This window comes from Balearica regulorum, chromosome 4, assembly GCF_011004875.1.
Source record: "Balearica regulorum gibbericeps isolate bBalReg1 chromosome 4, bBalReg1.pri, whole genome shotgun sequence".
NCBI classification, from domain to species: domain Eukaryota; kingdom Metazoa; phylum Chordata; class Aves; order Gruiformes; family Gruidae; genus Balearica; species Balearica regulorum.
In genome coordinates this window covers 35,183,071-35,209,963 of record NC_046187.1, presented here as the reverse complement: position 1 = coordinate 35,209,963, position 26,893 = coordinate 35,183,071, and the positions used below count along the sequence as shown (strand labels likewise).

The following is a 26,893-nucleotide window of genomic DNA, read 5'->3' as shown; positions in this document are numbered from 1 at the left end:
GTTAAGAATGGCTGGGAGAGTGACCCATAGGTAGAAGATCTCATCGTGTTTAAAATTGAAGAAGTTACTTGACCCACTGACAATGTTACTCTGTTAGAGTAGGTACACAAAATCCAAGAGCCAGATGCACTTGTAGCTAGATGTCTAATTCCCACCGATGTCAAGAACACAAACAGTCATTTATGAGAGAAGATTCTTGCAACCAACACCAAAAATCACTTTCTACGGGAACATACATCAACTTGGGCATCTTGCCATGCCATTAAGTCTCCTTTCAAGGGTAACTTTCAACTTTGGGAAGGAGTACCAAAGCAAGCAGAATATCATTTCTCACCAGTAAGGGGTTTTATACATTTTGACTTAAAGTGACTTACCACATACGATGTTAGAAGTTTCAATCTGTGTGTCATTTGTTCAGAGAAAATCCTGAACCCAATCTCACAAACTCTAGCTACATTAATAAAATAAACCACTTCTCGAAGTTGTTTATATGCATATGAGCTAGCCATGCGAAAAACTCCTCATACCTCACTGCTTTCTGAATGTAATGTCCTCCACGCAGATTAGAATTACACTGATGCTTGTCACTGTATCCTTTTTGTTTGTTTTAAAAAGCAGTTTTTTAAGCTTCTGGGCAATGGCAGAGATTAACATACATTTGGGCGCCAGAATTAAATGTTTCTTCTAAGTTTATTTTAGCCATATTAATATGGCTGGGATTATTTAGAGTATTTTTCTCAACCAGTTATTAATTAAAAAGCAGATATTAATGCTTATTTTCATGCCATAAAATCTGCTCTTTGTTCACAATAAGCCTTCAGATTTTTTTGTTAAGCAGGACTCTTAAAAACCTTTATATTTACACTCAGAGCCTTACATCCATTTTTAGGCATAACTCCCATTCACCTCAGTGGGTCTCGATGGGATTTTTGCCTGAGGTAAGACTAGAAGATGCAGACCTGATGTTCATGCATTTTGACAAAAACATCTTCACACATTTTGAGTTCTTCAGTACTGACAGTATTGACTTATTTTTTTCTCCCCACAAGCTACCAACTCAGTGCATTGAATATTTAATAATACAGGTGATATTAGGCCGGATTGTCTGGCTCATGTAAATAACATAATAATTTAAACCAAATCTTCTTCCTTCTATATAGCGTATGCACAGCTGGAAAATTGATGTAAATGAATGTCTTTCAAAAAATCCCATATACATCAGCGGTAATGTAAAAGAAGCTAGAATAAAGTGGATATTTGAACAAAGGAACAAATTTTTAAATTTTAAAATATTTTGCTGCCACCTTCTGGAATTTAATAAAATGGGCATTTCAGATGTTGGTAACATGGACATAACTTCAACAGCAATTGCTAACATTATTACAGAGAAAGAATACCTACATTTTTTCTTTATTACTTTTTAAATTCTAAACAAGTATGTCCAATATCACCTTCCATAGAGAGATGGAATAGCACAGAGTCAAATTTAAGGCTTTCATATGTCAATAAAATAGAGGGGAAAAATTGTGCCATCAAGCATGACTCTCAACAAAGGGCATGAATAATCAGCAGATCAAGCATTATTTGGTCATAAAGAAATATAGGTAAAAAAAGCAAGGAGCTGCTCACACATAATACATAAATATCAATTAATCATTCACAATTAATTGTTAGTTTTAAACCCAAGGTTGCAAGGGCCCTCTTTCCCCCAGGTGTGTTGTGGTCTTTGCATAACTGCACTGCTTTTAAAATGTAACTCTACATAAATAAACAAGAGGCAAACAAGTCCTAAGGCTTTGGGCTCTGTCCTACATATTCTCTCCCTGTTTCTGTCAGAGAGATTTTTCTTCATGTGAAAATGTAATGCATTTTGGGGAAGATTAATATATGCAAATGTAACACAAGTACCGCAAGCATGTCAGAAGTTCTTTATTATCACTAAGACAACTGGAGCACCAGTCTTATTTTAGAAAAGGAGTGATCACAAGCATTTAAACTGGAGGAAGAACAGAGTTGTCCGTATTTGTATGCGGTCCTGAAGTCGTCGGTTTTCTTTTGATGCACCAGATCAACATTCCCAGAGCATCCTGCGGTTTGGTCGCCTCCATTGCTGCTCATGCAGTGGACAGACGACCTTTAGGACAATCAGCTCTGCAGGGACAAGTGCTGCTTGGCAAGGTGGGGATTAGTGATTGCCAGGAGTGTTGCACAGCCATCTTTTGGGGAAATAAAACTCAGACTATTAGGACATGCAAGCACCAGGTGATTTACTTCTATGACCCTATCATTTCTTTATCTCTAAAATTTCATTCAGATTAATGCATGGGTGCTATGAGATTTTTATTTTTTTTTCCAGAAAGCACTAAAATGAGTTTGTTCCTTATGGAAAGTCTATGTGAGGACTTAAATTACGTGACTGTAAGAGTGGGGTTGATGAACTTGTGTCCCTCCTGTCTTCTGCTGCAATGACATGCCCCAAGTGGCATACATAGAATCATAGAATCACAGAATCATTTAGGTTGGAAAAGACCTTTAAGATCAGCAAGTCCAACCATTAACCTAGCACTGCCAAGTCCACCACTAAACCATGTCCCTAAGCACCACATCTACGCGCCTCTTAAATACCTCCAGGGATGGTGACTCAACCGCTTCCCTGGGCAGCACGTTCAAGTGATTGACAACCCTTTCAGTGAAGAAGTTTTTCCTAATATCCAATCTAAATCTCCCCTGACACAACTCGAGCCCATTTCCTCTTGTCCTATCGCTTGTTACTTTGGAGAGGAGACTGACGCCCACCTGGCTACAACCGCCTTTCAGGTAGCTGCAGAGAGCGATGAGGTCTCCCCTCAGCCTCCTCCAGGCTAAACAACCACAGCTCCCTCAGCCGCTCCTCGTAAGACCTATGGTCTAGACCTTTCATTGCTCTTCTTTGGACACGTGTGTATATATATACACCTGTTATCGCAACAGATACACAGTTATATGTAGGATATGGGCATAAATAATCCAGTTTACTTCAGCTGGCTTTTGCAAAACACGGGTGAAGTCTGACTTCAGAAAAACGGAGAGCCCCGAGGTTTGCGCCAGAGAGGCGGGAGCTCAGCGGTGTAAAACTCAAGGGCAGAGTGCAATGACCGCCGGTGCTCACCATCCTGCAGCCGCGGCCTGAAGCCCGGCAGGCTCCGCCGGCAGGTTCCAGGCCGCCGCCACCGCCCGCCCTTTATCCGGTCTCTGTTGCGCGGCGGCGTTGCCAGGTGACGGGCAGTGCGGCGGTGGGACGCCGGGGCTCTCGGAGCTCTCGGAGGGGTGACCGGCGGCCGGAGACGCTGGCAGGAGCGGGGCCGGAAGGAGAGCCCGCCGCCATGTCGGGGGAAGGCGCCCGCAGCGGGGCAGCGTTGCAGGTGAGCGGCGGCGGTGGTAGGCCGCGGGCGGGGAGGCGGGCGGGGAGCGCTGCCTGCGGGGCCGGGGAACGGTATCGGTGGCGTTTGGCTGCGAGCAGGTTTCTGCGACTGCCGATACGGTAATTTGCTGTTAAAGACAGCAGACCCCCCCAAAAAGCCTGTTTGCTATCAAAATGAAAGCAGGGGAGCGCCTTCCCTTCGGCATGGACACTAGAAGCTGCTCCCCGTGCATAACCTGGGAAACAGCAGCTCTGTGATGCCAGCAGCCCCACTTCCCCCTTCCTCATAGTCCTGCAAAACCAGGTCTGGCTGAAGGACCAGCAGTGGCCAACAGCAGGTGCCCCGGGAAGAGCACAAGACCCCGGTCAGCCAACCTGCTCCCAAGCCTTCAGTGTTTTGTGGCTCAGGGTCTTCCAGTCTGGCGATACTGCTGCATTTCGTAATGTTTTTCATGTATAAGTAAGACCAGTTGCTTTCTGAACCCACGTAAACATGATCTGTCCATGGTGTCCTGCTGCAGACAGTTCGAAATATCAGTGGTTAATGTGACATTCTTCCATTGTTTTGGACCTGTCACCTGCTTCAGGTTCTTGTACTGCAGTAGTCAGTGAAGAGGTAGTCCCTGCTTACCTCCTCTGTCATGCGTGACTGTACAGACCTTTTTGTTGTGCTCTTGCCAAACAAAACATATCATAGAATCATAGATTTATAGAATGGGTTGGGTTGGAAGGAGCCTCAAAGACCATCTAGTTCCACCACCCCTGCCATGGGCAGGGACACCCTCCACTAGACCAGGTTGCCCAAAGCCTCATCCAACCTGGCCTTGAACACTTCCAGGGATGGGGCAGCCACAATTTCTCTGGGTAACCTGGTCCAGTGCCTCACCACCTTCACAGTGAAGAGTTTCTTTCTAACATCTAATCTAAATCTACCCTCCTTCAGCTTAAACCCATTACCCCTTGTCCTATCACTCCATGCCCTTGTAAACAGTCCCTCTCCAGCTTTCCCTCTCCAGTAGCCCCCCTTCAGGTACTGGAAGGCTGCTATAAGGTCTCCCTGGAGCCTTTTCTTCTCCAGGCTGAACAATCCCAACTCTCAGCCTGTCCTCATAGGAGAGGTGCTCCAGCCCTCTGATCAGCTTCGTGGGCCTTCTCTGGACTCGCTCCAACAGTTCCATGTATTTTTTGTACTGGGGCCCCGCAGTACTCCAGGTGAGGTCTCACAAGAGCAGAGTAGAAAATATAAAAGGGGAAAAAGTGACACATTATGATACATCATTATTGCCAAAGAAGAGGGATCTGCAAGATAAGTTTCTTATGAAGAAGAAATATACTTGGAGAGGTTTTTTTAACATAGAAAAAATGGGGGAATGAGGATAGAGTGAAAACACTGTATTTTACTTATCCTTCATAATAATTTTCAGTTAAAGAGGTTAATCTTTATTGCTCAGTTTTACTTACATACGTGTGGGAGGGGGTAGTTAGTGCTGATCTTGAAGAAGTGAATCTTCCCTTCTGTGTAAAAGTTGTTTGTGAAACCATTTCAGGATGACCTACAAGAAGCAATTTCTGCTCAGGCAGCAAAACAGCAAACAGCTGAATACTCAGACGACTTTGAGAGTGATGACGATGGCATGACTTTATGCTTTCATGAAAAGAAGCTTCAGCACATAATGCTTTTAGAAAGTGAAAACATACAGAATGACAGAAAAGATGGTGAAGAACGTTTGGGAAATCAAAATGAGGTTGATGACAGAAAAGATAATGAAGAGTGTTCAGGTGCTGAAGAAGTACTACGTGCTAACAGTGAAAGTGACCACTGTAATGACTTGCCTATTTGTGAACTACAGAAAAAAAGAAAAGCAGTTACACTGAATCAAGAGGAAAACAAGCCAATACCAAAGCCACGGGTGCACAAAACAAGAAATGCTTCAGCATCAGGTGAAAAGAAAGCATGTGAATGTTGTTGCTGCTACTTGCTTAGCCATATTACAGTATTTTAAAAGTGTTGTTTTTTGGGTTATTTTCCGTATTAAGTATCAGATGCTTTGGCTTTCAGGGAATTTATTTAATATTCTTCTAAAAATACTTGTTTTGATAACCTCCAGCTGCCAGGGGGTAAACTGAACCAGTATGGGCCAAGTAGCAGGAGGTTCCTGTTTGCCTTTTCCTTTCAGGAGATTAAACCAGCTGGTTGGGTACTTAAAGTCCAGCTCTCTATCAGTGCATGTCTGTGGAAGGTGTGGGAGGGCTACAGAGTTGTCAGCTCTGCATGTACGTAGCACAGAGAGCTGTGGTCATATGGTGTCCACAGCAGCCATGCACCCTTTAGTGGAAAGGTCCTTAAATAAGCATCCCTGCTCTATGACCAGTGGTGTTGGACCACAGTGTTCACAAATAGAATGTTGCAGTCATGATGCTGAGACGTCATATTCTGTAATGTAATAGAATGTCAGAAAAGGAGCCGTAACCAAAACATTTATGAATGGTAGACTTATCATCACAAATGATCTTTTACTTTGAAGGTACTGATGTATAATCAAACACATAAAAAAGAACTTTAATGTTTCATTGTAAGAATAGCTAATTCATATTTAATATGCAAAGTAGAACTTGGAATTCTGCTGATTGACTACATGTGGTTTTACAAATTTAAAATGTCAAAAGACTTCATATTTTTATCTACTTCATCCTATGAGAAGAATTTGTCCTGTTTGATGTTGAGAGAAATTTATGGCTGGTCATTACCTGTGGTTGAAGATTACAACTTTGAAATTGGTAGAGCATGCTTAATGAGATCATCTTTTTTTCTTTCCACATGATGGCACCAAAGTGCTACATGAATGTGGAGCTGGGCACTGCAGCTGTGCTCGTGTAGTTTTAGACTGGCAGAAAAAAGGTGAAGAAGTACTTTTCTTCGTGTGAATCTAAGTCGTATAGTGAAATGAGCATATTGTCTGCAGTAGTCAACAATGGTAAACTTTCTTATGTTAGATAAATTGATCTCTGTCCAACAGAGGAGATGACTATCCAGAGATTAATGAGCTTTTTATGCTCCTTTGATTTTTCTTGTGATTTACTGTACGGAAAAACTGTCAGTGCACTTGTACGAATATTGTGTGACCTCTCAGCTCTCTAAACTTCACACTAATTATATAATTAGACTTTACGCAGCTGAGTGTGCTGGATAGGCACCATGATTCTCTCACTTCCTGCGATAGATTTGTGTGAACTAGGACTTAATAAGAAATGCTTCCGTGGCAATGTGCAGAATTAGATACACATTTCTATGTGGATTGGCATAGGTAAAGAAAAAGGCAGGTAGAAAGCTGTTGTATGGCTTGATCTTGTTGGTGGCAGGGCAGGGGGAAGAAAACATGAGTAAGATAGGATTACTAAATAAGAGGAAGATGAGCGGCCAGAGGATAGGAATCTGTAAGAAACCATTGCGTGGTGGTTCTGCTGCCCAGTGACTGCCTTAGGGAGGGGATGGAGACATCACTGAAGAAACTAGAAATACACAGAAAGCCCTCCTCTTCATCTGCATTTCTCATGATGTCTCCTCCTACCCAAGGTTGTTCTGTTCTGCACCGCATGGAGAGAAGCAGTCTTCCCTTTGGATCTTCTCTAGTAGATAAAGGGACAAGCAGAATAGCAAATAGGTTTTTTTACAACAGTGCTGTATATGTGCTCTCTTCTGTATTTATGAAAACACTGTCTCTCTAACTGCAGATAAGGTCTTGAATGTAGTTTCAATATATAGACAGAAATAAAAAAATGCCTATTTAGCTTTAAAACTTTCATTAAACTTTCTGAAAAAGTGGCTATAACTCTTTATATAGCTGTTTGTATATGGCCTCACTGTATTAAGAAAGCTGTGCTATTATTTAAGTAGATCATTTAACTGAAAATAGTTGAATCTAACTTGACAAAGTAGTGCTCCACACTAAAATGTCTTTAACTAGGCATAACTGAAACTATAATATTTATTTTCAGCTGAGAATATCAGCATTCTTTCATTAGATGGCTGTTATAAACCATTACCTCAACCAAGACGTATATTGAGAAAAAGTGGTCCTGTGGAAGACAATGAACTCAGTAGATCAGAAGGAAAAATAACTTCTAGAAATGGATTGTCTTCGTTTTCAGCACCATCATCCCCAACTACTCTGAATGGCCAAGCCATGCCCAAGAAAAAAATGCTTGCCAAAAGCCGTGGTCCTGAAGTAAGAGAGTATATGTGTTGATTTTTTTTAGCATCTACATTGGAAACTTTTGAGACTAACTTTTAATTAGCTGACAAAATTTTCTGGGTGAAAACAAGGACAAAAATAGGAGTGGGAAAAAATGTTTTTGCCAGTAGCATTCTTATGATGAGGGACAGATAAGAGAACATCATTCTTTTTCTTTCTAACTAGAAACAGGATTTTGTGATGGTTTGCAGCTTTATATGCTGATTGCTTTTATTTCTCCAAATATAAAACAAGAATTATCCTTCTCCTAGAGAGTTCTAAATACACATTCTATCACAGTATTATAAAGTCAAGTTAAATTATTCTGATTTGTTATGAATTGCTCACTTGGTTATCTGTCACTTTCTGATCTAAGGGTCCATGGCTAGAAAGTACACGACCACCATATTCTATTAATTTTACTTCCCATAATGAAAGATCTGGAGACTCCAATTTACTGACGTGTGGAGAAGCACCATCTGCAAAAGGTAGAACTCGGATACATAAAACCAGATAAATGTTACCATTTATACCTTAGTAGTATCTAATAGTCCAATACAAGTCCTCTTAAAATCAGTGACATTCTTAATTTCCTTTCTACTGTCTTTTAGTATCTTTCTTATGCCCTTGTGTCTCCTTCTGTTCTGGTTTTTCAGGATGGCCCAGCTTCGTTCTTGCAGTTATGTCCAAGTACAGTATCATCTCAGGTATTGAGGAGTTTGGCCCTAGAGGCATCCCAGGAATGAGAGGAAGAGATTAAAGTTTGAGAATTTAGGTTTTGTACTTTGACTTGTGTCAAGTGTGTACATCATTGTCTAAGCATCTTTGAGACTTAAGAGAAGTCATTTTAATTTCCTTTCCTCTTATACAATCAACATGACTAGGGTCTTTCACTTCTTCCTGCACCTTTTCCACAAAGTTTAATACAAACTTAGCAGCACTTTTCTATTTTTTTGGATTTGTGATTCCTTAACAGTTCTTAGGGGATGTAGACCCTTTAAGAAATACCAAATCTGTGGGCTTCTCAGCAGTATCCGTTGAATTTACCTTTCTTAGTCCCCTTTTTTCAGACTGGTTGCAAAAAATCCATGGATCCCAGGTTGAAAAACAGTGGAATAGACTGTTAGACACCTTTTTTAATTTGCTAAAGGAATCGTGCAGGGGGGGTAATATGCTGTGTGCAGGACTGTAACAGGTAGGTAACATAGACTGTCAGATGCAGCGAGAACAATGCTGCCTGTATGGCCTATGTAATGTCCATATGCTGCAGCCTAATGAGATGAAAGATAGGACTTGGCTTGAAGAATTTAGTGTAGAAGGGTGAAAAGAAGCAGAAAACTCAGGCTATGTACTGAGTAGTAAATAACAAATATCCTTAGATCTGTGTATGGTTTCAGTGGTTTTTCATGTTTTTGTGATACCTTGGATTATAAAATTTGTTAGGTATAGCGTGATGCTTTTAAGCATCATTAATGAAACAATGTCTGAGGAGAGTTTGAATGGGGAAAAGGATATGAGCATGAGTATACTGGAATGGGTAGATTCTCCATGTGCAGGGACAGCATAAGAGGAAAAGAATGATAAAGGTGGTGTTGTCAGGACAAAGGAGGACATAGAAACAACAATGATACAGAGTCTGCAATAAAAGTGGAGGAAAAGGGATTGGGGAAGATTAAGTGTTTAAATTTGATGGTGAAAAATTCCAAGCAGACTGATCAACCTTGTATAGCTTGAACTGCCAAGAAAGAAACTACAATCATAAATACTTACAGATTTTGCGTGGTATTTCTCATCTAACCATGAGAAGGTTAGTATTTTGTATCTGTTTTGCAAACAGAGCCAAACTGACTTGCACATGAAGTTCTGTGAAGTTCATGGACAAGGTGCTCATAGTCAGCAGTAAATCAGCTGTCTCCAGTGTCCTGTGCACTAAGTGCTGCAGCTCATTTACCATTGTACAGTTTCTGATGCCTACAGCTTATATACAGTTGTACTATCTAGTAAGCGTAAAGTAAAATATGAAAGTTTATAGATCAACAGAAGATAGAAAGTGGTTCATATGAATTCAGAATTCTCTTTATCACCTTGAATTTACCTTCATCATTGTAAATCTGGGCTAAATTTCTTATGTTGTCAGCATTGGTATTCCTTTCTTCAGGTAACTTGGAGTTAGTCTTTCATACATGACTTGTATTTCTTTTAAGAATTCCGAAACCAGGACAGTCATCTTCTTACATTCTATAACATTTGTTAAAACTTCAGTTGCTACTCCAGTCTTACATTTAAACACAAGTGAATACTCTTGTTATTAGTCTATATAGTTCTTAGAAGGAAGTATATAGAAAGGACATTATACTATATCAAATATAGTAATATGTTTCATAAACATGCTTTTAGTACAGAAATAACAATACTGAGAATCTATGAAATTCTTGTTGTATAAGCAAATGTGTCCTCTTAAACTTTTTTTCTCCCATTAGATCAAGATCAGAAGACTATCAGCACCAGTGACTTGAAACTGGAGGACAATAGTAGAAAATCCCCTTCTGTGATAGAAGTAATGATGACCACAGTATATGAGAAAACAAAGGAATTAGAGGAGTCAACAGATTACAGTTCAGATAAAAAGTTGAAAATAGTGGAAGGGAAAATAGAAACTGATACAAGACAGGAGGTATCAGTGAATGATCAATCTGAGCATGGGGAGGCAAAGAATACTTCAAAGGACTCTGACAAGGTATTATTCATATGCATTTGTGCCATTTTTTAAGATCAATGTCCTACAAGCACAATGAAAAGTTTTGTGAAGTTACTATTGGTACCTTAAATGTGTAGAACTCTGTTTGTAAAACTGACAACTTATCTCTGGCTTCTAGAGCTGAGTCTCTTACGAATTCTGTATCATTTTATGCATAAGATACAGGAAATACCTTTTGCACAAATCGTTTAAACCAGATAAAGGTATGGAAATGTGCATTTTCCAATATTAATGAAATACCCTTACCCAAGTGAAAATGTCATCCCTTTTGTGAGGTTAGGTGAATTGGAATGAGCAGTGTATGTTGGCAGAGGATGGAATCCATGGTGTGACTTGAGTAATGTGTAAGATGCAAAACACTTTATGCTTTATCATAAGAAAATATGTACATATATGTAGCTGTTAAAGTTAAATATTAAAAAACAGTAAAAGAATGTTGATATAATAACAAGGAAACTTACTGTCCAGCTTTATTCTTTTTATTCCTTTGTGTTTCTAAACTATAGACTATACTTTTACATAGTCCAAAGAAATGTTTCCAGGTGCCATTCCAAAAAGATACAGGCATTCTGAAAGTTTATTTGGGTTGTGGTTTGTTTTATTTTTAAATTTCTTACCTAGTACTCTACCCTTTCTGTATTAGACCAGCTCTCTTACATATTTTTCTAGCATCCTTGTTAGCTTGTAAAAGTCTGTTTCATCCTGATATAGTTCTGTTGCTTGAGAGACTCTAAAATTTTACTTTTCCTCTGTGTATCTTAGAAATTAAGTGAAACAATGGACACGGTTCTACAAAACCCGAAAGCTTCTTTATCTGACAGGTAAGAGAAAGATGCTAGGTATCACAGTCTGCAGAGCGTAAGATGCGTGTAAGTGCCCTGACAGTGCCGCTTCACTCTCGTTTTCTGTCAGCATTTTCTTCACTGCTGACAACCTCTAACCATCTGTGGAAAATAGTTTAGTATATGTGGCATGTTCTTATAACACTTGCTCAGGTTATATCAGATCAGACTCCAAGTCTTTTGCCAGTGTCTGTGGTGAGTATGTGCTACTGGATCCACCAGTGAATCCAGTCCATGATGTCTTTACAGGTTTTAAGCTGTTTTGTAGATGAAAGTATAAGGAATTTGTAAACTTTCTTGGCCTGAACATGTTAAGTAGTGTCTTGTTTTGCCAATCATAAAGCCCTCAGAAGAAAACGGGCTTCTTCCTCCCTATTCCCAGCCAAGTGCATGTAAAAACAGAATCGCAGTAACTTTTGATATGCGCTGAAATAAAAGGAACACTACTTGCTATCAGCTACAATAAATGGAAAGATCATTAATATGTTTGGTATTTTTACAGGTCTCTGTCTTGTGCACACTTAAAGAAAAAGGCAAAAGCTCTTCCATCGGCTGCACCTGTTTCATCTCAGTATCTGGGAACATTAAAGGTGTTGGAGGATAAACGTGTGCAGAACAACAATACAGAATTTGACAAAGCAGATAGTTTACGAGCAGCTGTTTTCCAGGTAGATCTTAAAAACAAACAAAACCCGAACAAAACAACCAACAAACAAAACTATGCATATAAAGGTCCTGTTACAGGAGTCAACACCTCTTACTTTCTTGAAATCAATATTTCTGAGTGTATGCCTTGCATATGCTTATAGGTGTAATAACCCTTTTATTCTGTTGGTTATGCCTTTTCATTAAATTATGAACTGAAAAGGTAGATGAGAGGGACACACTGTGGTTCATAATTTATTGTCTCACTCTGTTTTCAGGCACATATAATATTTTCCTTTATTTCTACTTCCTTAAGTAAGTCTGTAGTTTAAATTTTCTTTTCCTGGTATGGTCTATTCAGTTGGCATTCAGAAAAAGTGCAAATGAAGTCTAGTATTCTCTCTGGAAGGATAATCTATGTGGATTCTGTGTAGAATTTTGTAACAATTAGTTTGTGGGTTCCAACAGATTTTTGCTACTAATCTGGGTGAGAAAAACTTTCATTAATAGATGTTGCATATCTTGACATGTATTTTTAGTACTCGTTACGCTTCTAGAACAAACCTTAGAACCTCAAATCCGTATTTATATTGTCGCCATAATTTTTAAAGGTAAAAATAAGCTTCATTTAGGACAGTTGTATCTTTAAGCAGCATACCAAATACATAATTAAACCTTGAAAATTTAAGACTGTTTCTGCAAATGGCTCATAACACTTTATGGATGCCTGAAGTCTCACTCTTCCCAGTTGGATTTTATTCTCTTTAATTATAAGTATTTGCAAAAAAGACAATAAATGTAAATAATATTCCTATATACCAAGTGATAAGAATCTTTATTCCATTCTTCTTTTTCTTTTATTTATTTTTTTTTTTTTTGGTGTGTTTTTTTAAGAGAGCCTTAAGTTTTTTTGTAATTTGTAGCCCATTTTAGAACCTTAGACTATTTCGGTCATAATGTTTATGTGAATACAGCTTAGTCTTCCGCAGGGCTATCTAAGTAGCACATGGAATAATTAAGAGTAATTTTGGTGGTCATTATATTGGTGCTGATCTAATAATACATAGTTGTTTTAACAGAACTTTTTTAGTCATACATTTAAAAGACTTTAGAAGTATTGAAGTCTTATGATGATTCTTACAGAATTGGTTGGAAAAGAAAAGGGTCTTTCTACTGGAATTAAAGAAAATTGAAAAAAAGAAAGCTGAAGAACTACGGAACAATGCTGAAAAGGTTTGTTTACATTCTTGTTTTAAAAAGAAGTTGACAAATCATAAATCTTTGAAGTATGCTTACCAGTGCTTTCTGCCCAACTGCATACCTCCTCTGCTATTCTAAGGCATCTGGTTTTCTCTGACTAGCACAAGGTGAGCTGAAACAGTAAATGGCATGTCCCGCTTGTTATGGTTGCTGTAAAAGATGTGTGGCTGATGCTTCCCTACACATTTACGTAACGTATGTTAAAAGTGCTGCTTAGATCAATTTTCAGGTTTGTTTACAGAGACCGTGAGATGCTCAACCCTTCAAGTGTTCAGTTTTAATTTGTTATCTATAAGAAAATGAGTTTGCTCCCTATCTCAAGAGAGGCTTTTCTACAGAGAATTATATTTTGAATAGTACTATACGCAATTCTTAGATTTGGCTTTTAAGTATCTAATATGCTTTGCTTCTAAGCATTTAACATGTGTGTGTTTCATATTTTTCTACACATATTTTGCAGGAGTAGTTTGTCTCATTCATTTAAGTTTAATTAAAAATGAGTATAGGAAAAAAAATGCTCTATATTCAGATTTAATTTTGAGTATTACTTAGAATGTTGTCTGCAAATCAATTTCCATTTCTTTATTGCTCTATCTAATCCTACATTTGACAATGAGTTTAAAGCATACTATTTCAATTATAGTTTTATATTTAATCGTATTTAAATGTAGACTTATTTTCAATCTAGAAAGAAGCTGTTAAAAGAGAGGAAGCAATTGCATCTTTTGAAGCCTGGAAAAAAAAGAAAGGAAGAGAAGCAAAGAAGTTAAGTGAAAAAAAGAAGCTTGAGGAACTTAAGAAAAAGAAAGCAGCAGAACAGAACGAGGACAAAACGGAAGCAGCACAGAAGGTGATGTGAAATACGTACATGTGTATCAGATATGGTTCAGGAGATTGTTGAGAATAATTTTGATTAATCCAGTAAGAGATGGAAACGAACTAGATTCTAAAATGTAAACATGGTTAATTTCTGAAGAAAGCTCATATTAAAGTCTGCTTTGTTGGAAGTATGTAATATTTACATTTGCACACAAACAGGCGTTTTTCAGTATCTGGATTCTATTAACTGAACATAAAATAAATTCCATATAAATATATTGGCAATGAACTATTACTCAGTGGGAAAAATAATTTATTCTTTTTAGGTATAGTGATACCCACGTCTGAGCGATGCTACAAACAAATATTCCAAAATTGGAATGTGTAGAAATTATAAAAAATAATAATACCGAATAAGGAAGCAGATTATTGACAAAAAGGTGAGGGGTAAGATTTCTAATGAATTTGTGGTTTTCTTTAGGCATTTGAAAAATGGAAAGAAAGAAAAGTGGAATATTTAAGAGAGCAAAGCAGAAAGGAAAAACAGTCTGAAAGAATCAGGAAGAAGAAAGAAGAGGAACTGGTTGCAGAGAAGAAGAGAAACAGCATGTCAGCAGTTGAAAAATGGTACTACTCCACTGGGTTTTGGAATATCAGTTTCCCAAATCTTTGCTTATAAATGCAGTAGGTCTTCTGTGAGTGCTTGATGTGCTTTTAATTGGGAGACAATGGCATGCTTGGGATCAGGCTCTTTACTCACAATGGAGAACAAGTGTAACAATGAGAACAAGCAGTAAAGCTTCTTTCAGTTTAGTAACTTAAATGCTTTCCTCCCCAAAAGGCTACTGACTAAGTCCAGGCAGAGATAATGCAACCGAGAAGTAAGATTCACTGAGTAGTGTAATGTCTTATGTGATTACTCTCATGCTTCATTACTAAGCCATAGGAAGGAAGGTAAATCTTTATCTTCATTTTTTGTGGAATATAATGTATGAACGTAGCTGTATTCAGAAGCAAATAAGATGTGCCTGTTGAAGAAATTCTTTATTGGTTTTACAAGCCAAGACTTTTCACAGACCATGTGCAACTTACTATTACCCACAGAAGTTTTGAATCTAATTTTTGTATGATACCAAATAAGGGAGAAAGTAGCACAGAAAAGGTGATGTCATAATAGGTAGAACAGTAGGTTCATTTATACCTTGGTGATATAATATATAAAGATGGACTTCAAAGATTTTTAATATATATTCTCGATCTTTTATTAAATGTGTAAAATAGCTCTTTTGACTCAATTTAGTTAATCAGTCACAGATGCAGCATTTAGTCGGTTCCATGATGATCTCCTGTTCTTCCTGCTCACTATACAGGAATGAAAGAAAGGAGGAATATATGAAACAGAAGAAAGTAGAAAAAGTCCAAGAGAGAAGGAAGCAAGAAATACAACAGGCAAAGAAGGAAGAAAAAAATAAAAAGGCAATGGAGGAATACGAAAGATGGCTGGTATTTAATTTTTTTTTGCACTTTTTCAAAACCAAAAGGATTAATGTACTGATGACTGTGAGCACTTTTGTATTGTAATACTCATGGGTTTTCATGCTGTTATCAGAGTGGCCAGATGACGGCAGCATTACATAGCTAGTCCCCCAAAATTCTTGAGCAAAATGATGATAAAATACAGTGGTCTTGAGATTTAGCATACCTGGAAAATAATATTCTCCCTAAATATATGTCATAGAGTTTTGAGTTTCATAGTTGGTCTTCATTTTTTGACATTCCATGTCCACAGCAACCATCTCTGAAGGGCCAACTCACCACAGCACAAAACCTGCAAAGCCAAGCAACATCACCAGCTGCAACAGTGAGCACATATACATTCAAGGAAGCATTTAAAGTGGAGACTTGTATACCTTAAAATTGATAAAAGCACTTGTAATGAGGTTTGAGATTATTTCCATTTACTAGAAATGGTGGAACTCTCACGCTCCCAATTATATTTTTTCTACAGCAGCGTACTTTAGTCACAGTTGTTAAGCAGTAAACTAATCTAGTACTCTAGTCCCAACAATAAGGCAGGTTTTTTTTCCTTGCTACAGAAAGGCAAACTAGGAGAGAGATCACTAATATTCTTAGTATATATTGTTTTCTTAAAGATGTGTGACTTGCTAGTTAAAGAACCTGTGGATTTCATACTCGCCCTGTGATGCAGTCATTCATCATACAGACTTTCAAGGTTTTCTTGTGTTTCTTCTGTTGTCTTCCTTGTGATTCCTGGCATGTATACATACGTATATATATGATCTCTGTTGCCATTTATAAGAATGGGATCTTGCAACTCAGCTAGCTTAAGGTCCTTACAGGGATTCATTTTTACTGTCAGTAGCTTAAAAAAAAATCTTTTCCAGAGTCTCAAGTGAGCTTTCTATTTTCCTTTGGTGGGGAGGTGAGGAATATATGAGAATTGAGGCAGGCAGATGTAGGGATGTGGGACAAATTTTAAAAGGACAATTGTCCTTTACTTGGCTAACTCAGAAATAGGCAGTTATGTAAAACAGCAAGAGCCTGCATGTTTTCCCTTCTCTCTGTTTTCAAACCCTTTTAGTCTTAGGTTTAAGTCTTTTAAGATCTTATTTGACCTGGTCCCCTGTGGGAATACCTCTGATTTCTGTAATCATTGATAAGAAGTGTTTTCTCTGGTCCCCTTTGTCAAGTGATTTCCAGCTCAGTTCTGTCAAATGATTAATGTCCAATCTTAGATTATTTCTTGCTTAGTCAATATTCCTGGTTCCCAAGGAAGGAAGTACTATGCTTTGAGTAGTAGCTAAACACTCTGTTCCAGTATGGTCCTCTTACTGAGACTGTGCTCAATTAGCATAGTTGTAGCAAAGTGTGAATGTTACCTCTCACTGTACATTTGACTTCCTTGCTGTCTTGGACTCAGTATGAAGGTAAAAAAATTATCTCTTTTTCTGGGAATGAAATATGCTGTCTAGCACAGGCTCCCTTGTTCAAATTGTGTATAAATTCCTGAGGTCATGACTTCAGTGGGATTATTAGAATAAATTTTAGTAGTTGGAGGAATGACCAGATCTAAATGGATGTACATGTGCCTACATGAGTGGAGCAGTTTGAAAAATAAGCAGGTGTTGGAGGATGTGATAGGTACTGAATCGGTTGGCAGGGCACCTCTAAAATGATCTCATTTTCTGTGTCTATGTGCCAAGTGTTGACTGATGTGTCTCATGCCCAGTCTTCGCATTTTTACTTTCTGAAATTGTGCTGGTTTTCACAGCTAACACACCTTTATTTGAGAAAGCATATCAGGCAATGGCTCTGTCATTGTGTTTGGCCATGGTATTATCTCACTTTGTATAGTAATAGAGAAGATACGCACCTTCAGTGCACTGTGGGAGACAAATGCCTGTAAAGTTGCCAATGTATTATCAAGGGAACTAAGATGATATCTGCATACAGGTAGATAAACAGGCATCAAATCTGAGAGGGCAGAATTGTAGAAGTCTTTTAAGTGTATTATTTCAAATAAGAGGTTTTTTGTTTGAAGGGAAATAAAATAGGAGTAATATAGTGGGAAGTATTCTAATAGGTTTTCAGTAACATTCAACAGAAATAAATGTGTAAATTCATCCTGAGCTTTCCTGAACCAGGTGTTAACCGTATCGCATGGGTAAAACAGACATAAAGATCTCCCTGTAGTCCTTCTAAAATATAAAAAACATTCTGGGTTTATGTTAATGGCAATTCTGTTACTTATGCTTTTAGAGGTCATTGTGTGAATGTTTGATAACATAAGTGCATAGAGAAGATTACTTTTTAAGCATGAAAATAAATTCCCTGAAAAAGGCTATTAACACTTGTAAAATATGAACATAAAAAGGATAATCTTGAGCTGAGATACTTTAGTATTGCTGAGGAAATTTAAGCTTCTGGTTTTTTGTTTCTTTCATGGTATTTGCCTCTTGATACTTGAAGTACTCTTCAAGCCAATCTAGATGTTTCACTTGATAAATGATCATTTTTTACTTAATAGATACTACCAGTGTCTGACATTTGTAATTGACATGCACCTATTCTGAGGAGTAGAATCATATAGAAGGTTTATAATGGCAGATCAGTTTAGTTTCTATTATTTTTGAGATAGTAATCTTGATACCTGTTTTCTGTAGAGAAAAGCGAGTATCCTAGATGTGTTATGTTCTTCATTTTATGTGGTAAACATTAACGTAGTATAAGTTGATGAGAAGTAACACTGCTCTCAAATAGTTCTGGAAGACCAACATAAATGCCCTAAAAGAAGTTTGAAAATTTACCTTGAGGGTGAGCATGCTGAACATCTATTTTTGGCATTCTAAAGCTGTTTAAAATCATCAGGAAATGATGTACTGGATGACTCTCATGGATTTGTTGCTTTTCTGGGTTAGAAACAGCTGACGTGGGTTATTCATTTCATGTGGTTTAATAAGATCTATCTGAAAATACTTTCTATATTGGAATTTTAATCTCCTGGCATTGCAATATGTTAGAAATAAGGCTGTTATTGTTATTCCTCCTAAATGTTGTAAGTCTGCTGTACTATCTAAAATTCAATTATTATGTGGCAGTCATATGCTAAAGAATGCGATCTTCCCAGAATTTTCTAAGTGAAAAATGTATGCATCTTACTAGGCTATTAAGTAGGAAACTTCCTCAGAGAAATAAGTCGTACAATCAAATTGATCTAGCGTATGACAAGCTACAGTTATTGTTTTCATCTTTCACTATTTCTGTTACTCTTCTCCTCTTAGTGCAAATAACATCTTGTTTATTATTTTAGGGAAGATTTATATCAGTTATGGCTTGTGAGAGTGTGAACTGTGGTTAGGACTAGAACATAAAAAGCTTTGTGTTGAAGGCAGGGAAGAAACTAGTAAGTCTTTATGTCAACTTTCATCTTTTAAAAACCGGTTAAATTAACTCGAGACTCTTTCCTTGGCACTGGGATTCATTCACGAAAATTGGATCTTCAAACCCAAACATTCAAAACGGAGACATGACTAAAAAATCCAAAGCAACTTTCTGTTCCTTTCCTGGATGGGTGTATGCTTCATTTTTGGTTTGGGTTTTTCATACTTGCGTGTATTGTGCAACATGTATTCAGTAAAGAGTGCTTTATAAACATACAATATGCACATTTCTTTGTAACGTGATTTCTCAAATAGTTGTCAATACTGCTACTCTAAGTCCTATTTTTAATGAGTTTTCAATTACCTGTCCTGATGTGTCTGAATGTCAAATACAGATTCAGATTCTAAGACTTGTAGAATATGATTAAATTTTTCTAAATAATAAATTGGCTGGATATGTGCAAATACTCCAAAACATGAATCATATGTATGTTCCATTATAGAGCACATTCTTCCAAAGCTCATCTGTACTGCTTGCACATATCTTGTCATCTGTTTTGAGAAATATCACTGATAATGCAGACTCCTTTCCCCTTAGGGTACTAACCAGTTCCCTTTAAGAATTCCTGAAAAAATATCTTGAACTTGTCTTTAGAACAAGACCCAAAGCCACTAGTTGTGTTCATCCAAGGAAGATCTCTATGGAAGGAGAATGAAGGCAAAAGTGTAAGATGACAGAGGAGAGTCAGAATCTTACAGTGCTACAAGCCCAGGTTGTCTCAATCACTCCATATAATCCAGACAGATACAGTTTGCATGGAGAGATAATATTTGTTATTGTACTAACTGTGATGAACTTTAGTATTGCTTGTTTTGGTAAAGAGTATTACTTCTCCATGCAAACCTTGCCTTGCTTTTAATCAGCTTTTCTAGTAACAACATGAAATGATTGTGTGTTTATTTAGCCAGACCAAACATTCCTAACCGAATTGGAGCTTCAGATTTGTGTTAACAAAGACCTAAAGGGCACAGATTAAAATCATATTGATAGGGTTGATGTTTCAGTGCATGTTAATACTTTTTTAAACTTTTGTACATACCACATGTATAGCTAGCATTAGTACAGTTTGACTGCTGCATACATGTAAAACAAGAGAAAACTTCCGCTCAAGCTCCCTTTTTTACAGTAACACTTCTACCCCATTTACCAGTCTACTCTCTTAGCCACAGTTACCTCACTATTTCTCTTCTCACTTACGAATAACAGGCAAATACTGCTAGGATCTTTTGAGTTTGAGGATATACAGTGTCCTCAGAGGGATGGGATCATGGGTTGTCTGAGAGTGCCAGTTATCTTACAGCTATCTTCAAGGAGCAGTACTGCCACTACAATACAGTTTATACATGTGAAAATACGAAACTTTTACGGTGCTTCAAAATACTGGCTGATAGGCTGCAAAAGAGGAAGGGACCAAGGTTGGGTTTGGCACAACTGATGATGGTTTTCAGCCTGCATATCCGCATTGCATCTTTACTGCCAACAGTGTGTATGCCAGTCGTTGGTCCTACAGGAGTGAATGCACTGTTCGTGTGCCAGAAAGCCTGCTGCTCGAGGACCCGTTATCCACCTGTCAAGTGAGGCACTCTAAGTTATGCTCTGGTCCATAATGTCAACCTTGGTTCCACTAAGAGAGAAACTACTTTAAGTCAGTAAGCAGTGAGCTCAAGCATGCGCCACAAACCTGCAAGTATGATACAAAGAAAATTTTCACCTATAAAGTACTCTCCAGTGTACTAAATTGCTAATGCAGATGCCCCCTTAGATGCTGGTCCTCACAATGGTGAAATGGCAATCATCTTTGTGAAGAAGAATACATATTTTGTATAGAACAGAACAATATAAAAATACCTAACTTACATTATAAACACTGCAAGGTTCTGATGATATTATCTATTTAAATTGTTTAATTCTTAGTCTTTTTCTAGTACATGGCAAGTGTGATTTAATAAGTATGGAAAGTTACAAAGATGCATCAATGTTTTCATGTAATGAGAACAACATTTAGCGTTATGTTTTAGGTATCCTCTTACAGAAAAGAAGTCATTAGGATGAGACTAATTATTTACAAGACAAATACAGTACCTAATCCACTAGGCCTTCTGCTGGGCTTTTTGTTTAGATAGTACACAAAACCAGCCCATCCTTGAGACAGTCACCTTAATCCTAAATGACATCAAATGTGCAGCCTCTTGTGTTGTATTGTGCAGTGTGTGTGACTGAATCCCTAAAAGGGATGTGCTAAGCTCCAAAAGGCAAATCTCTATTGCATGTTAAATTTTCATTTTACACAAAAAAGGTATAGCAGTAATTGTAACTTTTCTGTTGGAGTTGGTTTTTTGTTTGTGGGTTGGGTTTTTTTTGACACATCTTTTTATTCTCAGGAAAAGAAAGAGAGGAGAGAGCAGCTTGAGAAGAAGCAAAAGAAGTTGCAAGCTGTCCGTGGGCATGAAGGGCCTTCTCCCTGGAGTCCACCTGGCAAAGTCACATATTCAAGGAATTACTGAGCAGTCTATTGCCTTCGACGAGAAAAGATGTTCCACAAAGTTCGAACAATGGCTAGTCATTATTTCAATAACAGCTGATTTTCACTGAATTCATAATAGATGTTGCATCCTTTTTTGGGGGGTTATTTTTCTCTCTGGAGGTTAAATAGATCCATTGTCCCTTTCCATTGCTTTAGAAAATGTACTAATTTTTGTAATTCCACATTTAACTTAGTATTGGTAAATCCTGCGTTACTTCGTTCCTTTTTGGTGAAAGTGTATATTCAGGATACATAAGGCTGGACTCTGGCATTTTTTTTCACCTATTAAGTAGCAGAATGGTTATTTTTAAGTTACTAGGCCACACTGCTGGGGAGTTAAGTCTGGAAGAAATGCTTTGTGAGGGAGTAGGGGGGTGATGGGCAAGGACGTGTTGGCTCTCTTGTGATGGAATGAAACAAAAGTCTAAGGAGTATGGTAGGGGGATGCCATTTTGATACATGAAGAGACAAGCTAGAGAGAACATAATTCTTAGATTATGTTACATTATGAAATATAAAAATAGCTTTTAAATGAAAATTGCATCAAGCAGAAACAGGATTTCATGGGGCCAAAACCAGTCAGCCATATGATGGTACAAAAGAATTAAACTGGAATCCATATAATGTAAAATGATCCAGGACTAAGTAAGACTGTAGCTGTTAATTCCATGTCAGGTCTTCATACACATACATGGGATCATAGATTTCCTGCTTCCTACAGGAAAGAGCGTTTTTAGAAGCATATTTGGCAGTTCACACAAAATCAACTGCAAGGGCAGAACAGTGGTACTCTTATGAGGCAACCTTAGACACTGCAAATTTTTTTTTTGGAACTTAATTTAAAGGCGTCTGTCATTGTTTTTACATGATCAAGTAAATCCTTCCCAAACATGTTTTCATCATTGCTAATGAGCTAGTTGCTGTAGTAAATTATTGAAATTTCTCCTGTTTTTTCATGGCTATTTGCCTCACTATTTTGAAAACAATGGCAAGACTACCTGTCTTTAGAGATCTTCAAATCTCTTGTTTGCCTACCATCTAAACTCAAGCTGTTACTAATGCTTGTATTTACTTATTTGAATTTTAATAATCACTCCAGAGCAGATTTGCTTCTCCAGTGTGTATTCCTAAAAAAAAAAAAACCCACCAACATAAACAGCATCACCAACCAATATGTAAAAAACCCCTAGTCTATAAATTATAGATGTATTTTCTCAAATGAGAATCTTGCTCCTGTTTAGACTGACAGCCTCCTTGGGAAGTCAAAGGAGCATTTGAGAAGTCGACTTGCTTTTTTCACTCGAGTCCTATGCTGTTCATAAATCACTGAAATACTCATTAATTCTGCATTTCATGTAACACTGGGGCATCTAGTCAGAAAAGAAAAACCACAAGACCAGCAACTAGATTAATTTCTTTAGCTTCCTAATATTTCTTGCTTGGATTTTGTTTTAGTGAAAGCCACTGAGGATTTTAGAGGCATTTGTTTTGGCCCTCACTGTTTCTATTACCAGTATGCTGTACAGGTGAAATTTATTGCTGGTATGTATGTGAAAGTGAAATCAGAAGGATATCTGTTCTATCTCATTGTTGAACATGGTCCTGTTCATTTGCAATGTTTATGACAGGCAGGAGCAGGTACTAGAAAGCAAAAATATTAGAACAGTAGGAAGTGGTGTAGTTACCATCATTAACCTAATTTCTATCCATAAACAAGTGTAGAGGAAGGCTTATAAAATGTACAATATTTCTGTTGCATATGATCTATTGACAGTGTCAAGAAGTATTTGCTAATCTTGAGAATAATGATGAGGTTTCACTAGTAGTTGTATTTGTGTACAGCCAAATCATCTGGCAGATCAGATTAGATCTCCATTGTGAGGAGCAGTTGTAGATTTGATACAGCTTCTAGATTATGAAGTATTTTTATTGTGGGATCAGGTTTGAGTATGTTGCCTGGTATTTTACATTGCATGTCTCAACTTCCAGTTGCCTTTCATGTACCTTGTTCGTGGTAGCCCTGTTGCGTATTGGGATTTTCGAGCAGGTCTCTGCTGGTCCTGCCTCTTGCTTTAAGATCTGCTTCTTCCTCAAAAGATAATTGTACTGGACCTGGATTTTATTCTTTTATTTATTTCTAGTCTGTCACTGGACTGCTCACTCAGAAATGCTGTGGCTAGAACAGGTTTTGTTCCACCGAAGTATCTGTAGAGAAGCTAGGGACCTTTATGATACCCATTCTTTTATCATATATAGTCTGCAGGTAATGCACACTAATGCACACTTGATGTCTTCCAGTGGACCTTAATGACAGTAGTGATCTTTTTGCCCCTTCTGTGAGACTCAGATTTGTGCCAAGAATCATCACTCGAATGCTGAACTTCTGGGTTGGGTAGCATTCATGCAGGCTCATCTTTTTTTCATTTGGGAGGAGGAGGACATTGGTCAAGAAGGGGAGAGGGCAGGGGAGAGGCTGCAGCTCTCAGAAGCACTCTGAGGCCCGCAGTCTGCTCTTGCAGAGCCCCTGGAGTCTGGCTGTGATCCTAGGCCATTTGTGCTTTTTCTTGTAGTACCCACGCTGAGCTTCCTGCACTGCAGTGTTGCAGTGCATTGCATTACCACAGACGTTCCCAGCTAGGGAATCTTGCACATTGTCATTTGCGCAGAGATTCAGCAAATCCTGATTTTTATCTGGCTTAAGCCAGACTATAGCACAGATACTGGAGATAAGTGAATACGGGGCTTTCATAAACTCTTGGTGTGGCTCTGGCTGTTACACCTTGGCAGGCCAGGCATTTTTTCCAGCAGTAGGGATATCACGACGACAGCATTGGCACCCAGTGAGAAAGAATCCACTGCCAACAGAAACTTTGAAGTTGTTGAGAAGATGCCCAGCCAGAGAAGCTTCCTGGAGCAACCTAAGAGGAAGGTAGAGACACCAGCAGGAGAAGTATCAGAATTACAGTGCAGGCTGAATGCAACAGAACTGCCAGCTCAAAACTGACCCACCCAAACTTTATGGAAAAAATACTGAACGAATTCAGACATTTAGGCTGGAGTGGTGATGTGCATTGTCGGTCCTCCAGGCTCCTAGCACTTGGAGCCTTGTATTCAGGTTTAGTGCGTTAAGAAACTAGCTATAGTATCATGGGAAGATGAAAAGTGTAGCAGACGGCAGAGTTTGCTGTACGGCTGTCATGATCAGGTTAGGAGAGTCTGAGGCAAAGCACGCAGCCTGTGAGAAACAAATCATCTGGATCTTTATTTTTGTTCAGTGTTCAGCTGCTGCGAGCGCGGCAGGTCCCTGTGCTGACAGGCCGATAGTTGAGGGAGGCAAATGAAGAGCATGGTAGAGGTAGTGGCAGAGCTAGAAGAGGGTTTGTCATGTGCCTGTGCCTAAACTGAATACTGCATCCCTACTGGCTTTAAGCCTTTAGATGATTGGATGGAAAATTTTTGACAGAAGGTAGAAGTGGGAAGATATTGGTAACATCTTTCAGAGGAGTGATATAGCTGGCACTCACATAAATCCACAGCTTTTCAATTAGAAAAAGATGCTGAAGATCTGTAGATGTGGAAAAACAGTTGATATACAACTGTGTGTTTAACTTCTAAATTTTTGGGAGCTTTGTCTAATTTTACATTGTAAAAACTTGGACATGTTACAGTATGATGCAAATGTGGTGGAAAAATAGAGCTGAGAAATATGAACATGTACATTAATTTATAAAAATTAACATGTATCTGTATATATCCTGTTAATATGTTCATTGATGACAGAGGAAAAATATTTTGTATTTAATAAAGTATATTTTAGTATAATGTCCTCAATGTTTTCATCAGATCCTAGGATACAAATCTTTATTTAAAGCTTTAATGCATGTAAATGAATGGTATCCCTAAGCACAAACTATTCTTTCATCATTGTTAATAGGACAAGTAGACAGGAAACTGTATCCCACTGAAGTCGGAGCTCCTGGCACTACAGCTCTCCCCTCCAGCTCACTGACACTTGCTTTTGCTTGCTGGCATGCCAAGCAAACAAACATTTAAGGAACACAGGGGTTTCCAAGTAATAACCTAGAAGATGATCGGTAACTCTCGTTTTTTTTCCAAAGTATTTCATTCAGGCATTAAGTTGTTGCATTGGTGCACTAAAGGGGCAAGTTGATGATACTTTTCTATTCAAATTCTCTCATTCTGCGTAAGAAAGATTGTACGCTGTTCTCCATCATATCTTCATTCATATTCATAAAATAGATCATCTTACCTGGTCTGTGTACTTTTACATTTCACTTGGTTAATTGTTGAACTGAGTTACTTGAGTCTGACTAACAGAGATGTACTAGTTTGGGTTATGAATGCTGATGGCAGCCTTGGCTGCAAGTCAAGAGCTGGACTTGCTCCAGTGTATCCGTATCTTTCTTGCACTGGGGAGCCCAAAACTGAACATGGTGCTTCCGATGCAGTCTCACACATGCCAAATAGAGGGGAGCAATTGCTTCCATCAACCTGCTGAATACACTCTTGCTAATACAGCCCACAATGCCGTTGGCATTCTTTGCTGTAAGAGCGCGTGGCTGACATGTTCTGTTTCTTGTCCTCTGGTACTCCTAGGTCCTTTCCCACAAAGCTGCTTTCTATCCTGTTGGGGCTGAGCCCGTACTGTTGCATGTGGTTATTTGGCCCTAGATGCAGGACTTACTTTGCCTTTCTTGAACTTAAAGTTTCCCATCAGCCTGCTTCTCCAGCTCCCTCAGAAACACCCTACTTGGCTCCATGGACTTAGCTATGTCCACTTAACTGAAGTGCTCCCCTATTCTGTCTTCCTCTTCTGCTTTGGTGCCTGAGGGCAGACCTCACCAGTAAAAACGAACAAAAAAACCACAAACAAACAAACAAAAAAAACCGCAAAAAAAGCATCGAGTACCTCAGCCTTTTCCATGTCCTGTGTCACTGTCAATGTACCTACAGAAGCCTCTATTGTTGCCCATCAAATCCAGTATGAGCTGTAACTCCTGCTGAGCTTTGGCTTTACTGAATCCTTCCGTGCCCACTCAAGTAATGTCTCTGTCTTGCTCCTGGGTGGCAAGTACTCTCCACCATCTGTGTGCTTGCTTACTGTCTGAACTCAGGCAGGAAAGACCCGTGCATGCACACTGGCCACCTGCCACACTTGCTCAACTACCCGCATGTCAGAATGGATTGTTCTTGTGCTCTGAGGAGGATGTTCTTGAAGGTCAACAAACTCTCCTGGGTCCCTTTGCTCTCCAGGGCAGTCTCCTGTGAGCTTCTGCCAAACAGATCCCTGAACAAGCCATCATCTTTTCTCCTGAAGGCCAAGTTTGTGGTTCTACTATTTATCTTGCTTGCTTCTTACAGGACTGAAAGCTTCACAATCTCAGAGTCATGGCAGCCAAGCAGCCATCAGCTTTCATGACCCAGACTAAT

The 26,893-nt window shown here is 38.5% G+C and overlaps 1 protein-coding gene across 2 annotated transcripts; it reads left to right on the top strand.

Moving 5' to 3' along the window:
- Nucleotides 1-3,252: 3,252 nt before the first annotated feature.
- On the top strand, nt 3,253-25,219 carry MAP9 (microtubule associated protein 9). Of its 2 annotated transcripts, XM_075751756.1 has the most exons (12): nt 3,253-3,401; nt 4,948-5,341; nt 7,397-7,626; nt 8,009-8,120; nt 10,113-10,369; nt 11,153-11,211; nt 11,735-11,900; nt 13,021-13,110; nt 13,826-13,987; nt 14,438-14,583; nt 15,327-15,459; nt 21,300-25,219. In XM_075751756.1, the coding sequence occupies exons 1-12, from the start codon at nt 3,363-3,365 to the stop codon at nt 21,420-21,422; spliced, it is 1,911 nt and encodes a 636-aa protein (XP_075607871.1). In that variant the 5' UTR covers nt 3,253-3,362; the 3' UTR covers nt 21,423-25,219. The 2 variants fall into 2 exon arrangements, with proteins under 2 accessions (XP_075607871.1, XP_075607872.1); XM_075751757.1 differs by lacking the exons at nt 7,397-7,626; nt 8,009-8,120 and having other exon boundaries at nt 3,267-3,401.
- The last annotated feature ends 1,674 nt before the right edge of the window (nt 25,220-26,893 follow it).